The sequence below is a fragment of the Schistocerca cancellata genome, chromosome 8 (genome assembly GCF_023864275.1).
Source record: "Schistocerca cancellata isolate TAMUIC-IGC-003103 chromosome 8, iqSchCanc2.1, whole genome shotgun sequence".
Classification (NCBI taxonomy): Eukaryota; Metazoa; Arthropoda; class Insecta; order Orthoptera; family Acrididae; genus Schistocerca; species Schistocerca cancellata.
In genome coordinates, this window is record NC_064633.1 from 257,278,797 (window position 1) to 257,296,269 (window position 17,473).

Below are 17,473 nucleotides of genomic sequence, written 5' to 3' on the forward strand. Positions count from 1 at the left end.
CTATAGAAAAGGTCGAATAATCCCAACAAAAATATAGGCAGGTAGGAATCCTACTTAAGAATTGGTTTTAAGAATTCTGCAAAATGTTACCTACTCACTAAAAATTTCCTGCCTTCATTTCCGTCTATAACAACTTATTTTCCTTGTGCCAGCATGTAGGTGGATAGACTTCTTTTCCCCTTAATGAATCACTGCAAATTTTGGGAAATCAAAAGGTCAGCATTTTTATAAATCAATAAAAGTTTCATTATTTGTAAGCTTTATTGATACATAAGCAAAAGCAAGTAACAAAAGTTCACGGGCGTCTGCCAAATCCTTGTGTTGCTGGCTGAGTAAGTTGAAGTCCTGTGATGTTGTTGAAGTCCTGTAACAAAACAGATGTTTTAGCTTTTCCAAGTGTTTGCATTTATAACTGATCAATCCATATTCTACTAAAAACAGTATGAAGACTAATTCCACAGACTAATTTTCTACAATACTAAATCAATCTGAATCCTAAAAGGAGTCCACCTCAAGATACAATGACAACCAATACAGTAGTGTGCAAATTAATTGGGACAAGCTCATGTCTTACAAGAAATTGAAGTTGGTTAGCTGTGAATTTTATCCGCCAAACTGTTTTACTCTGAGAACTATTACTGTCTTGACAATGAACAATTTTAGGTCCCCCTCCAGTTTAGTTAAGTACTCATATGTAGCAACAGCGTGTGTTATTTCCGTGTTCTCAACACGAAAACTTAGTGTTAAAATGGACATATTGCCTAAGTAACGCAATTAGCAGTCTATGGCAATAAGATAAATTGCCTCTATTGGTGTGGTAAAATCTGATGTTTGAAGACTTATTATGGCACATGGTGATACTGCCTCAATGTCTCCGAAGAGAAAAAGCAGATGTGAACGATAATGAAAAACCTCCTCCAACAACTGACAAAACATTAGAGTACATTTCATACTCGCAAGACAAAAGACAAGCGGGGACCATCAGAGTGATATGTTAGCTACTCTGGTTGAAATTGATGCTTCAACAATATGGCGCAGTGTTCTTGATAGTGGACAGAACACACAAAAATCAAATGAAAAGGTTCCAGTTGACAGCATGCTGAAATCCACTCAAATACTTGGAATTCCCTTTACTCAAGAGTGAATCATTCCTACAGACTTCTGCAAATGGAGGAGGAATATTTCAACATGATCTGGACCCATGTCGCACTTCTAAAGTGGTCAAGAGCAACACATTCATGAAAGGAAACAACATTAATGTGTTTCAGTGGCCTGGTAATGCATTACACTTAAATGCCTTAGATAATTTGTGGAGCATTGTGGAAAGGTAACTCCGTAAAATGGACTGTTCTACAAAAGAATGCATATTATTAAATGTGGTGAAAGTGTGGTTTCATGGCGAACTACGAAATACTTGCTCTAGCCCGACCTAGTCTATGCCACACATTCAGCTCATTAAAACAAAAGGAGGAGAACACACGAGTTAGTAATATTCAGCAAAGCTACTAATTGTTTCATGTGTATAGTAATAAATGTGCACCATTAGAGTTTAGTCATCTTGTCCCAACTATACTCCACACAACTGTATGATGCGCAACAAATATTACTCACCAACATCTTCAACATGTCTTTCGTTTCTGGGTCAACTTCAATAATATCCTGCTCCAAAGCAGACACCTCTGGAACATAATTATCACGCCTTTCACGTTCTTCTTCCTGTAGTTTGATTGAAATACCTCTGACTTGGCTATGTCTCAATCGCTTCATGAGATGTGTCACAAATCTGTAACAAGTTAGTGCGCACATGAAATTCTGATGAAAAGCATTCTACCTTTCCAGTAAAGAGTATAAAAAGCATCAACACACCACAAAAGTATCAACGCACCAAACTGGGATAGCATGTATTTCATATTACGATCCCGAATCTGAACAGGATAAAAGAACACACATTACTAAAGACACAAAGTTTAAACTTTGCAACCTTTTTAAGCAACTGAAATATTAGCATTCTATGGACATGGAATAAGGTGACATGCTCATACATTTGTGTGTCACCTGTGGTGGCTGCTATGCAAGAGCGCACAAGACCATGTGAGTATCCTAATTTTCGTCACCTTGTGGACTGACTGGTTATTTTTTGTTTGAATGATGTTAACCATAACACAGATGCTGCAATCTGAAAGATACGACACTTAAATCTACCGTGCTACAGCTCCTCTACACTCCTTGAAACTTGGAATCAGGGTCACAAGCATACTTCAGTTGTGTATGCTTTAAGGAGCTCTTGTGCATGTGCAACTCACGTGACGTAATTGCCTCAAAGGCCACACACATGGATTTGATAAATAACGTTTTTCGGAACAGTTACAATCTTCATATAGTTAAAGGCAACCTGGCCACTGACCTCCTTCTGTAAGCACTGATCACTATGTGCCCAGACAGCCCTTGCCAATCAACTCTTCAGAATATGTCAGTGTCACCAGGTGGTAGCACACTGTGGCAGACTTTTGTTCCCGTTGCTAGGCATAAATCATACTAGATGATAGCACACTCCTCAGATATGCTAATTCATTCACTATATACTGTAGTAAAATTAGAGCGGACTTCAGTATATGTTGAAGTTGTACTGACGATGAACTTATTTTGTGGTTTTCTGAATGAGTTATGTTTAACAAGTTACAAGGTTTATCACACATCAATCCTTTTGAGGCACTGAGAATCAAAAGCACATCACCGTCAATTGTGAGATTGTAGCACTTAAGTCACGCTTCTGAAATCTGCTTATCGTATGGTGAGTCATGTTTATCAATGCTGTAGGCCCAAAGTGTATACATGAAAATTCATGAAAAGCTGTATCACTTGTTTTTTCTGATATTCACTTAAATGTGGGATTAACAGTGTGCTTTAGGCTCTTATGAACCTCAGTGCTTCATTTCTATTCTATTCAAGTGACCATATCGGTAGACGTTACTACTCGAGTTTAAACATTTCCGAAAACGGCACTCTGCGTTTAGAGTCTGTTGTTTACTGCGTGGGATCAACTTTCGTGTGCAGAGTAAACATGAATTATGTTTAATCTTTTTTAAACGCTAACAGAAAAGTATAGCTGTAAGGCTGGATCGTAAGTCATGCTTGGGTAGCTCAGTCTGTAGAGTACTTGCTGGCGAAAGGTGAATATGCGAAGTTCAAGTCTTGGTCCGACACACAGCTTTAATCTCCCATGAAGTTTCATACCAGCACACACTATTCTGCAGAGTGAAAGTCCCACTCTGGAAATAGAAAAGTAAATTACCAGGAAAAGTAAGCTGCAAAGGAACTACGGCCTCTCTGAGCACATATCCTTTGAGTGACAAAACCAAATAAGCTTGACGACAAACATTTCACAAAGAAGTGTACAGTTAGCCCACGCTGGGTGGGTGCAGTGTAAGAATATCTGATTTTCAGCCCAGACTTAAATTCATCAGCTAAGTCTACATCTGTTAGGGATAAAAGCACGGAAACTCCCACTTAGACAAAGCTTACACATAATTTCATTATTGCCCTAAACTGTACTTAATTACGTAAAAAACAACAAAATTTCACCGAGACAACTCTTTCTTCTGTCAGATCCACATTACTATTATTATTATTATATTCCTCTTCAGGCTTTCCCGGCAATCTAATGACATCTTGGGTTGTTGGGTGTCCTCCTGGATATCAGTGTCATACTCGCACGATATTTCGGTAATGTAGCGTGTAACCTTTAGATGCAACTTGAGACTGCTCCTAATGTGGAACTGGTCCAATATTTATGTTTGTAGCGTTCCAGGCATTCCCTCTGCAGTCTACGTCCACTCACTGCGATCTTCTGGAATGTTGCTGTTCCATTTTCTGTCCGCTGCGGATCTGGATGTTCCTTCTGTAGCCTGCATCGACCAGACCCACTCCTGGGTGTTCCATCTTCAGTCTGGTGCATTTGGAATTCTGTCTGAGAACAGGATTTCCCCCTGCGGTCCTCAGTGGGAACACCAAGAACCGCAGCGGATGGAAGAGGTAACAGCAACATTCCAAAAGATCACAGAGAGCGGACGCGAACTGCAGAGGGAACGCCTGCAACTGCTAGTGGATGGGTAAGGCCACAGGTCCACGCGAGGAGCAGTCTCAAGTTGCACCTGATGAAGGTCATGAGCTACATTACTGAAATATTGTACAAGTACAACGGTGATACCCGGGCCAAAATATTATTATTACTTCTTTCTTTTCTCAGATGTTATGTCTGGTCAAAAATGGAAAGTGACGCGGACCTTGATCAAGCGTGACTTCCTTTTAACTGTACGGTATATGTTATATTGCATTTAGGAACTTTCGGGTGATTGAACATGTATCAATAATTACAGATTTCTGTAGCTGTATATATAAGTTTGGACGTAGCTGTATTGCATTGACGTACTTGTGGATATTGTGTGGTATGACTCCTGTAGTTGATGGTATAATTGGTATAATGTCAACTTTATCCAGATGCCACATGTCCTTGACTTCCTCAGCCAGTTGGATGCAATTTTCAATTTTTTCTCCTGTTTTCTTTTGTATATTTGTTGTATTAGGAATGGATATTTCGATTACTTGAGTTAATTTCTTCTTTTTATTGGTGAGTATGATGTCAGGTTTGTTATGTGGTGGTGTTTTATCTGTTATAATGGTTCTGTTCCAGTATAATTTGTATTCATCATTCTCCAGTACATTTTGTGGTGCATACTTGTATGTGGAAATGTGTTGTTTTATTAGTTTATGTTTTATGGCAAGTTGTTGATGTATTATTTTTGGTACATTGTCATGTCTTCTGGGGTATTCTGTATTTGCTAGTATTGTACATCTGCTTGTGATGTGATCTACTGTTTCTATTTGTTGTTTGCAAAGTCTGCATTTATCTGTTGTGGTATTGGGATCTTTAATAATATGCTTGCTGTAATATCTGGTGTTTACTGTTTGATCCTGTATTGCGATCATGAATCCTTCTGTCTCACTGTATATATATTGCCTTTCTTAGCCATGTGTTGGAAGCGTCTTGATTGACGTGTGGCTGTGTCAGATGATACGGGTGCTGGCCATGTAGTGTTTTCTTTTTCCAATTTACTTTCTTCGTATCTGTTGATGTTATGTGATCTAAATGGTTGTAGAAGTGGTTATGAAATTGCAGTGGTGTAGCCGATGTATTTATATGAGTGACTGCTTTGTGTATTTTGCTAGTTTCTGCTCGTTCTAGAAAGAATTTTCTTAAATTTTCTACCTGTCCATAATGTAGGTTTTTTATGTCAATGAATCCCCTTCCTCCTTCCTTTCTGCTTAATGTGAATCTTTCTGTTGCTGAATGTAAGTGATGTATTCTATATTTGTGGCATTGTGATCGTGTAAGTGTATTGAGTGCCTGAACGTCTCACGACCAAAGTTATTAAAATTTCATCTATGTAGCATGCCTGTCAGCATGTAACTTTGGAAGAGTGTTAAAAACCACCATTTAACCTTGTTTTCATTTGTCGTGCTGTGTTGAGTAAGTTACTGAAACATGATCCAATTCTAACACTCCACAGAATAGTATTGAACAGCAGATGAAAATACTGCACACGTCTTCTGAAGGGTATCAAAAAATATTGTGGAGGCAATAAACCCTCAATAACAATAAACATAGCCCCTACAGTAGTAGAACTAACTACTTCAATTACAAGATATACTTTTGATAGAAATCTGTTGCATTTGCATGTATTAGATTCCTGCTACAGCCACCTTTTAGTCACTTTTTTAAAAAATATCCAATATTTTGATTTGCTTACTAAAGATTTTATGAAAATGGAAAAGTTAAAGTACACATTTCATAAGAAAGAGTCTGGTTTGAACATTTTTTTAGTATTTTGTTTTCTGAAAACTATCAGGAATTTTAAACATCAGAGTCTAGAGATTATCTATTGAATATGAGAATTTCAAGCAGATGTGTCCTCCTTAACACTTTCAAAAATACCAAAATTTAATGTAATGTTCGTTTATTAATGAAGTACAGATAACTATTGCATGTACATCACTGGTTAAGGTGAAACAGGATGTGAATAATTTAAGAGTAAAGGTAAGAAATTCATCGACAGAGGCCTCTAGTCAGTAACAGGCACATATATAAGAATGAACTCTTTGCTAGCTTTCAGACAAATTGTTTTTCACGATGGAACATGTACGCACATGCACACACTCTTCTCTATGGATACACTGTGCCAGCTGACAAGTGTATTCAGAGTAGTTGCTGTTACTGAAATTATTTACTATGTATCCAATTTGTTTCTCTAAAAATGCTACATCATCTTTTCCTAATTACATAAAAAACTAACAGGTTAGTTCTTGTATCATTTGCAAAAAAAAAAAAAAAAACACACATCAGATTTTTCTGTTTACAAGCCTGAAAAACTTTTCATCAGTTCCAGAAGTAATTTCTTTTCTTTGAAATCCAGCAGCAATGAAAAACTGCTTATTAAGCTAAATGTATTATGTTGGGCTTTTTAATACTCAAATACACGAACAACTATAATCAGTAACTTAGTTTAGGAGTCTCTAGTGCATTTCAGAGCCTGTACTATTGCCCCCCCCCCCCCAGGTTAGGTCAGGCATGTGAACTGGTAAACGGCTGGTACTTACCATAAGCACTTCATTACTTGTTATATGGCTACTCAAGATGCTCTCATGCAACACACCCCTTACCCTCTGACAGTGACCTAATCTATATCAGGTGGACGATCAATAACATCTTTTACTTCCTCTGAGAAATTGTTTGGGTGAGACATGACCCCTGCCTTTCAGCAGTAGTTGTGTCACAGAACTGACACCATGACAGGCAGTCAACATCGAGAGGTTGGCACTAGCTCTTGTGACAGCCCTGACAACCCACGGCCAACTTTAAGAGAGAGACACTGCTGTATTTGTGAGTAGCAACACCACTGTGCTGACACAATACACAACACCAATGCCAGCCCAATCAGATATTGGGGTTCACTCCGTGCATTTGAAGCCTACTAGTCAGTCTAAACTCTTGTGTTATTATCTATGACAAACTTTCTTGAGCTGCTGACCCACAATCAAATATGTATTCCATGTGTTCTCATTATTTTGTTCTAATTCTCAAGACCCACCTATTTCTCAGCATCTGTTCCTAGATAAACCCAATAGTAGTCACATTCTCTTCATCACATTAGGCCGCATTACAAAAACATTAATGCTATACACAATTTTTAAAAATTTGCTACCCAGTGAGACAATGGCTAGCTCGCAAAAAAACTGTAAACATTATCTGGAACAACTATTTAGAGATTACCACTCCAGAACATGACATCCACCAACATAATAAAGTACCAATTCTAGAAATTAATGATTTGGGGATTAATGAGGGGAGGAAACGGAAGTGTAGTAGCACAAAAACTGCAGGTTGCGATCGTTGCTTGGCACAATTTGATAAATTTTTGTAGAATGTCACATACAGCGTCTATTTAAATAAAGTCTTAGGCAGAACTTTAAATGAAGATTGCCCCCTTTTAGTAATAAGAGTTATTTGATATACACATTGTAGTGTACTTCTCACAATAATGTCAAGTACAATTTGCATTCAAAAACATTTTAGGGGAAGAATACAATGTGCTAGTCACCACACTGTACAGAGTCAACATACACAACATTAAGAACGGTGAGGCTGACATGAAAAGTGAAGACTTCAGATTCTATCTTGCAAAGAATGACACGAGTGCATCAACAACAAAAAGTGTGTCACAAGACAGGGTTAAGTTCTTATCACAAACTCTTGGCAAACTGCAAAAGCAACAGGAATTTAAAGGAAACCTTTTACTTTAAATCCTAGGTATTTAATATCAGTTTTAAAAAATATTCCTAATCACTAGCTATCACACTGGCAGGAAGGTGCTGACAGAGGAGTGAGCTGCTGTAGCTATAAATGGCTCTTAGCATCAAATCAGCAGAGGCACTGTGTAGGGCACTCAGGATAGTTGCAGGATTACACCATCTGAGAGCGAGAGGCTCAAAGTACTACCAAGGTCCTTGCCCTCAGATGGCAAGTTGTAGTCCACCAGGTAGTGATTGCCCAAGAGCTAGAAGCAAAATTTATTTTTGAGGTACTCCCTCTCAGACAGAACTGGTGGTGGCATTCAATACATCTGAACTCTTTCCTATCTTTGTAATACATAATAAGTTAATAATAGGAATTTCCAGTTCCCAATCAATTGTAAGTTTCAAAGTACTTGAAGATGCAAGTTAACTAAAATGATGAATGTAACATGCATGTGCCAAGCTGTTTTAGTTGATGCCACTCCAGTAATGAGGGTGAAATGGCAGAGAAAATCTCCAGCTAGCCAGGAATCGAGCCCAGGCCTTTCGCGTGACATTCTTCTGCACTGACCACTCAGCTATGAAAGCTGGCTGTTTATAATATTAATAAAAGCAAATAAGCTTCATTTTATGTACACATACAGGCCTACAACACGACCTACCTCTGTCACTAGGTGGAAGGACAAACTTAAAATCATCATCAATGTAAACTCAAGTAACACTTCTCATCTACATTTTATAAATGCTTGTATGTATGCAGTTTCACTAACTCCACAGTTAATATTGTGAAGGGGAATTCATCAAGAAACTATAATGTATGTTAATCTGGAAATACGGCAGTATTAACTGGGTTTTAATGGAAATGAACTGAGCTTGATACATCAAACCCGGTATAGATAACAGACACTAAACCTGAGATTCTGAGGGTCACACTGCCAGACTAACAATCCATTACAGCATATATTAACTGATAAACCTGTGTGATATTACCCATCACCAATGATGTCTCATCAAGATGGCACACAATTTCTAAATGACAATCAATAACATTACAAATTGCCATGGCATGAAAATATAGTCAAGTCAAAAAGGAGTCTTAAAATTTTTCGCAATAAAACTTATCGAACAATCACAGGAAACTGGATATGACAAGTTAAAATCTATATGAACACATAATAATAATAGTATAATCTACTAAACAAAACAAGCAGAGGAACACTATGAAACAGTTTCAAAATTTTAAGAAATTAGTGTACACGAACTGTAAGTGTTATCAAAAACATCACTCGTGCTATGCAAATTTAGTTTAAAGACAACCTGAAGGCGATTGCAGTACAGAAAGCCAAAAGCTGGTAACAATACAATAGCAACAGAACATTTGAACTAACAAAAGATGGGATTACAGCAGCATCCAATTCCACCCGTCTGCTTTGACCCACATCACCAATACGGAGGAAATGACCATTCCCAATGTCTCAAGTATGGTGCCTATGACATCATTACATAAACACAACAAACATGAAAATACCTATAAAACCAACAAACCCATGTCCCTCCATAAATCTAATTGAACTAACGGGACCAGCACAGGAAATTGGGGGTTTTTGGGTGGGGACGAACTAAATATAAACACACGAACACAAATTAGTAATAAATATATACATTGGAAGGCACTGAATAGATACATCACACAATTTTAACAGAGGGAGACTGTGGGGACTCATTTGAGGAAATCAATATAATGTGGAAAACATCAGGAGAAATGAAACTATGATCGCTGGGACAAATCACACTTATCTTCACTTTCTTATGAAATTGGGCATGGTAGGTGATTGGGGCTAGCCGAAATGATACAGATAGAAGGTACTCTAATGGCATGGACAGCTGTTACTCACAGCCAACCTAGACCAATTTCAACAAGCAACACCGAGTTTCAGCTTCTGTACATGAAACATCTAAAAAATGCGTAAATACAAACTACACTTAGAAAAAGTAAGGTAACAGAATGGCAACAATTCCAGCACATACTGTATTGTACAATCAGTACCTCACAGAAATTCGCTTCCCAATTGTACCCTATTAACTGTGACCACAGTAAGTGCTCTACAGATAATTCCATCAATACATACAGCCTGAAACGCACTTTGAAAAATTACTATATCAATTTGCTTGACATATATATATGACGAAAACATACTGCACAGCACACACCTACACATATGTCTGTTTACATCCTACTTCAAACTTACTTCCTTGATACTGCAAGCACTGACAAAATGGGTCGCACGTACAAACAATTTTATATAGAAAAAAAACACGCAACTGACCTATCATGAACGACAACACTCAAAATGAAACCGCACATATTTCCACTTCAATTCTCATAGCTTTTACGTATCTCTTCCTATTCCTATACCAACACACTGCTTCAACGGGCTCAAACATTAAGGAATGAGAACTAGTGGTCCAAATTACAGATTTTAAAGTTCAAAAGCACAAACGAATCACATCAATTATTAAGGAAATCCATTTAATCGGTGGTTTAATTTAACCAAAAATATGTGATCTGATCCAAGGCGCTATGTATACATTAATACGGTTTAACTTACAATTTACGCAAAAATTCAAATTTCGTTTTAACTGAGAATACATGTTCTTTTATCACTGCAATGCGCAAATAAGAAACACCGCATTGAATGGTGTCAGTTGTCTCCATTAACTCACCCCGCAATTTTATTTCTTAGTGGCTTGCTGGGGATAATCGCAATTTCCTCGCATATCCGTTTGTTAGTGTGAAAGTCAAGCGTTAGCTTAGTGTAATATTTCTCAATTATAACACGAGCTGCTTTCTTCACAGTTTTCGTCCTCACACGACCCTAAAACAAAACGTGTATAATGTTAATTCATTTCGTTCTGCAGCAACATAACCACACAATACAGCAATAACATAAATAAAAATACTTGTTATCATGAAACTATTATTAAATAAATATAAACACAGACTTGATTTACAATTAGACATTAGATTATTTCACGCTACCAACCACAATAACTCACCATGTTGCGAAGCTTTCCGGAAAGACCGACTCGAAAGTATGGCTGACGTTACATCCGCTTCCAATGATACTCACACTTCAATGTGTTTCAGAGATAATGTAAAGAAAAACCAAGGATTGTAGACCAGACATATATTTTATTTTCGTAGTAAAACCTTTTATTTTTTAAACTAATATATAAATTTCTAAAGCAAAAAAGAAGGATAACATTTACTTTTACGAGCCCAAGAAATAATATTTAATGAATCTGTGACGTCACTTTATTTTTTTAAATCAACTTTTACAGAAGAAGAATAATCAGTGTAGCAAACTAAATTTAATGTGGCTTGTTTATTATTAGTTCTTTATGCATCCTTAACCCAGCTGACAGCCCAGCTGGTTTTTCGGAATGATATGAGTGAAGACAATGATTGTGGTTTCGTTGGTAGCCCTGCGTGTGAATGTCAGAAGCATTTGTCCATCAACGTAGTGATGTGATGCAGTTGGGTTGTGGAGGTTGGTGTGTTCGGTGGTTAGAAATTGAAAGAGGAGAGTGGGTTGCGTGTGTACGTTTCGATATTTCTGAACAATGTCAACATGTTGTTGAGGACAAAAAGATAACGAAATCTGTGAAGCTGTCACTGCACAAGCCATACGGCATTAATGTAAATTTCGTCCCTCTAGAGACAGTGCTTTACAAAACAGTGGACAGCTGATTAACATTTTCGGCTTTCTGATTAAAATTTTCAGTATACAGAAGAGGAGGCAAGTATTATGAAACTTGATGCTGATAGTTGTTCAGTTTTAAACACAGCGCTGACGAGAGACAAGTTACATAATGTGTTTGTATACATAATTACAATGTTATTATTCTGTTTTTCAGAGTTTAAAACATACTGTTTGAACTGTCAACGACACAACAGTTGAAATGAGGTTTCAGTGGTGTTTAGTGTGTTTGTGTTGTGTGGCAAGCTTTACGTTTGTACGAAGCCGTCAGCAGCCAGTATACATGAACCAATTTGCTGTGCACGTACCAAGTGGATCTGAAGCTGCAGATGCGGTTGCCGAAAAGCACGGTTTCAGAAATTTGGGACAGGCAAGTATAATTAAATTTTGAGAGAATTACTTAAAATGAAAATGTTAAAAAGAGCCGCTGAAGAACGAAAAATTAGTATTGTTTTCCACGTGCCTGTGAATTTCTGCAAGTATCTGTTCCATCATTGATGTCAAGTCGCGAATTTCTTGTAGAACATTTTGCGTTGCTGTAGTCACTGTTTCGTGTAATAACACACGGATTTAATTCGGTATAATTCTTAGTCGTAATCTCATTGCGTGATTGAAACCTGCATTTTATCCCGTCACAAAACTAAGTAAACTTTAGCAGACAACAGCCCAGTGAGCAGCCATCAGTGCGACCAGCTGTTCCCTTTCAAGTCTCTTTAAAGCAGTTGGCATTATGCCAAGCCCGGAGTTCGTACCGAAGGCTTACAGAGGTCAGTTGAGGCAGCGCCCAAACGTGTTTTGCACGTTGTACAACGAAGTGTGTTTGCTTCTATAGCACAGCATTTAAAACATATGCGCTGACATCGAGCTAGTTGTTTTCATCTTCAACACAAGACGATCAAGTGTTATTGGTAAGAGTACGCGGTTTTCGTTGTTCATTATCAAGTCGACATGTATGTAGCTATAATCAAAGCAGTATTGCTACATCATTCGTTAACAATTCCTGGAAACGTTGTCCTAGAGTAGCCTAAGTCCTGATCAGAGCTGTCAATTCTCTATGCTGAAAAGATTCGCTGGCACTTACCGGTAGTTCGTATTAAAGTATCGAATGTAAAAAAAAATCCATTTGCTTGTTTTTTCCTCCTTTGTCACTATTCACTTCTTTTGTCAGCTGCTGAACAAAGCTGTAGAAAGGTAAATACACGTAGTAAACAGAAAAAAATAATTTTGTCTCCTGTGCAATAGTTACAGATGAAGACTTGCATGGAATATAATTACATCAAACCAGCCTTCGGTCTGAAGATCGCCTTACCTGATTCAAGATTTTGTTTTTTCAGTAGAATTAACCGGAATAATACGTGGGCATGTAAATAATGAATTAATGTTTCATGTAACTGTGCGTCATTTGACTCGTAATAATTTCTGTACTGTATGTTGTCGATACCGAAAAATCTCCAGTTCGTTGTCTGGCATGTCATGTTCTGAACAAACGTTTGTAATAAGTAACGTTGGTAGCATCATGCTGTATGTCCCAGAGGAAGATAAAGAATATTTATTAAAATGCCCCGTCGCCATAGTATTGATTACTTTTTTTTTTTTGGGGGGGGGGGGCAACTTTAAGAAGGCATTTGTCATTTCAGGCTAATGTATGGAAATTATGGTCGATCACAGCACTGTGGCGAACTGGTACAAGGGTCCTACGTTCGGTTCCCGATGCGGCACATAGTTTTGATCCGCCAGGAAGTTTCGTATTGGAGCATTCTTCACTGCCGAGTGAGAATTCATTCTTGTTTACGTATAAGCAGTGTCAAAAGCTAGTTAAGCTACTTCACTCGAACCTGTTTCGAAATCGTTTGTAAGTTACTCGTATTCATGAACGTCCACATGAATTTGTGAAATTTTACGCGGGGATGGGGCACAAGAATCTGAAATTGTAGTTTTTGCTGTAAATGAGTTTGTTTCGAGACGTGCCTTGCCACAATTACTTGATTTTAATGGTTACACAAAAGAACGTAGGTCCCAGAGAACAGCGTATACACTTTTACAGAACTGCGTGAGAATAATGCAATGAATAAACTCTGTACTCTAGATTGCAGGAGGGAAAGGCGGGCAAATGCCCCTCTGGCTGCCTCCCACCCCACCAGTACCACCACCTAGCAGTCGCCTATAATCGAACATGCAATAATTAGTTCGTTTAGTGAGCACTTGTGATCGCAATTAAATATGAACATTTTTGACGTGATAAGCGAAACCATAAAGATGGTGTAGATTTTTTTGCAGATAAACATTAAGCATTTTTTACGTAGGAGCACGTGGATTAATGAAAATATTTTGCTTATATGAAGTGAAAGCGCGTTATTCATTAGAAATTTTCCGGTCTGTATACTGCGGTATTAATTACAAACCCACATTAAGAAGTATGACAATAGAAATTCGATGTATTTTCACTGTAATAGCTTGCTCCATAATGCGCTACATCAAGAATGGAAGAGTTAGTTTCCTGGAATTAATAAGCCTATATATGGGTGATCGCACTAATCGACGACGGAGGAAAATGATAGTGTTGTTTACTTACACGCCCCTTTATATTCTTCCTTGTTGACACAGTATTACACTAAATACAGCGTACACAGAGGCATTCAGGCAATCTTTCTTCGCGCAGTCCATACGGAAACAAGTGGTGTACTTGGTATTACCATCTACCATGCATTTCAGAACTTCGCAGAGTTTAGATGAAACTTCGATTTTGTACCCGAGAGCCTGCTCGAAAGCAATATAGTGTGATCCATACAAACAGAGTCTTACCGTTGCTAATAATTTTGGTTATAAAGCATTCTAGGCCACCACCACCACCTTACTTCTGCACACAGGTAGCACCTTATGTAAGCCCACAACCAGTTCTGTAATAAGTCGTCAGTTGTGAAGTCATTCTTTTTCCTCGTATCATTCGTGCGACGTCCTTGGTTGTTGTAGTGAGCCTTCATGTAAATGAACAATATATAATAATGTTATTAGGAAAATAATTGTTGTACATATGTAATAACACGAGAAATTTTGTGACATTGCTGGAAATAATCACGAACTGCTACTGCAACTGAAGTACTAATCCATGGGTGTCAGAATAGCTCAGTAATTTAAAAACTATAGTTCATTAAAAGAACGCCCTGTTTTGTAAAAGGCGGAGCTAAAAACGTAACACGTATTCATACCAGAAGCACTTTTGTGAGACCAGTCTCGCTTTACAACTGAAATTTACTGTCATTTGTTTAAAGTAAGGACAGCAGCAGTACAGAACAGCGATAAATTAATCGGTGATTAATGGATCTTGTTGCAGGTGTCAGTAGTTACCATTAATTTATTCACATTGAGGGGGCAAGTTATTTTTCAGAACAGTCGGCAGACTGGTATGGAGCTGTTGTTTCTCCTGAAACGATACGCATTGTTCTTCCCCTGTAGTTAGAAGCGTTTTTATAATGAAAGCGTGTCCATTCAGTTACTGAAGTTGCACTTCATGTTATTGGATCATCCTCCTCCTCTATTATTATTATTATTATTATTATTATTATTATTAAACATGCAGCACTCTTCGTCTCGACTAACATTGCGTACTAAGATATGAAGGGATCAAATACGAGGAACTGGTTCAGTTTGAATTTGTCGAGCACCTTGGGTTCCCGGCGCCTTTCAGTTCCGTTTTATGACTATCACCTCTGTGGCGGGCTGTCCATAAATCGCAATCATCAGTTGACTGTTTTAAATTAATTGCAGAGCGAGCAGAATGGTAGTCGTAACGCTAGTATTAGTCAGGTAAACCGCTAGTGTTACATGCGGGCTGGAATTACAGGCCTTAGAATATGGCTATATGGGACTAGTTAGTTCTGCAGGAGCTCAGTAGTAAACAGTAGTCACGCATCGTCGGGTTGGTGGAGGAGACAGCATCGTCGTCGGCGGCGGTGTCCTGTTGCGTCGTTTGTTGATAAATTATTTCGTCACTCATCGTCGGGTTCGTCTGCGGCGTCGGCCTCGTCACCTCGTTTGTTAACGAAATTATTTTGTTTTGTAATATACTACATGCAGCGTTTTTTCTGTGGGTCGTTTGCTTCGTCACCGGACTCCAGTTACCTTGTTTATTCCTGTTATCCTTAATGCTGTCAGCTTTGCTACGTAACGGTGGCTGAAGGAGGAAGTACCGTTCCCTCGCCAGTGTGCCTTCTATCCTTGTACCAAGACACAAGGACAACTGCGGAGTTGAACTAGTGCTCAGCTGCACGTGCTGTTGGCGCTAACGGGACTCCGTCTGTCCAGCGGCCATTGCGAGTCGGGGGAAAGTAAGCGACTTGCAGCAATCCGGGTCGCGCCGGGTCCAACTTCGTGCTTGCAGACTCGGCTTGCTATGCTGCTCCAGCCCGCGTAACCGAATTTCTCTCCCCCCCCCCCCCCCCCCCCAGAACGAGATCCGTCAGATATTTGTACAGCCGGCGATCGTAGATCGTTCACATGAGCGATTTCCTGCATCCATTTGTTTCTTGCGTGAAGGTGTGTGGCGAAGGCAGTTCTCATACGTTGTGGTGTCAACATGTTTGAACAATTGCAAAGAATAAGTTTTCTCTTACGTATTTTTCACTGGTAAGTACAGCTAACCTAAAATTTGAGCATAAATTGCATCTGTAGGCCTATAAGGCTCTGGCTGAGATAAATGGTACAAATGGTTGTGAAGTCCAAACCGTATAGCTACAGAAATTGTCCGAAACGTTATTACTGAAGCAGTCAGTAACATAAAACTGATATCAAGGAGTTCATATTTGCAATTATGTGGAATCCTGGTACGATGCACTACCGCCTACGGAGGAAATAAGCATGTATATTAAAGGTCTTAGTGGGAGAATGCTAGCGTGTTACGCCTCTGTATGATTATATAACTACCGACGGGTGTACTCTGCCCGGGGACTGGGTGTTCGTGTTGTCCTCTTCATTTCATCATTCGTGACAGTGGCTAGATTGGCTTGTGTAAAAATTGGGACTTTTTACGGGCGCTGACGACCGCGCAGTTGAGCGCCCCACAAGTCGTCATCGACCAGTGTAGCGGTCAATGTCGGCTAGAGGTGATACCTCTGCTGTGGGTGCTAACCATAAGATCACCAGCAGTGAAAGTTGGGAAGTTTAGTGAAGGATCAGTCCAACAGTATACTTTCAATTAGTTAAGTTTTCGTACACTTACTGAAGTGTCAGCGAAGTACTTCAGCACGGTCAATTTCTTTTAACTTTCTTAGAATTTCAACTGCACTTAATTAGCCAAAAATCGATTTTTATCCTTTATAAACAAAGATTCTGGTTGAACAAAACATTGAATTGTTGCGTGTATGAGAATTTTTTCCTGTTGGAGGTGGCGCACCACCTTAGGAACACAGTAAGGTGGTTGCGGGAAGAGGCAAAACAACTACTAAGCCGACATCAGTACAGTACGTACAGAGATCAGTCTAAACATATTCCTGTAGTATCGCGTACACAAAGTATAAAATGGTAGTGCATTGGCGAAGCTCTCATTTGTATTCAGGTGATTCACGTGAAAAGGTTTTCGATGAGATTATGGCCGCAAGACGGAATCAACAGATTTTCAACACGGTATGTTGATCTGAGCTAGAAGAATTGGACTTTACATTTCGGAAATCATTAGGGAATTCAATATTCCGAGATCTACCGTGCAAGTGTGAGCCGAGAATACCAAATTTCAGACATTGTCGCCACGGACAATGCAGTGGCCAATGGACTTCACTTAACGACCGCCAGCAGTGTTTGCGCAGAGTTGTCAGTGCTAACAAACAAGAAATACTGCTTGAAATAACCGCAGAAATCAATGTGGAGCGTAC

At 38.8% G+C, this 17,473-nt stretch overlaps 1 protein-coding gene across 1 annotated transcript; it reads right to left on the bottom strand.

Annotated features, from left to right (window-relative positions):
• Nucleotides 1-242: 242 nt before the first annotated feature.
• Nucleotides 243-11,041, bottom strand: LOC126095071 (40S ribosomal protein S17). Its single transcript, XM_049909753.1, has 4 exons — nt 10,906-11,041; nt 10,573-10,724; nt 1,612-1,783; nt 243-364 (listed from the first exon to the last, which is right to left on the bottom strand). The coding sequence occupies exons 1-4, from the start codon at nt 10,906-10,908 to the stop codon at nt 296-298; spliced, it is 396 nt and encodes a 131-aa protein (XP_049765710.1). The 5' UTR covers nt 10,909-11,041; the 3' UTR covers nt 243-295.
• Between the last annotated feature and the right edge of the window lie 6,432 nt (nt 11,042-17,473).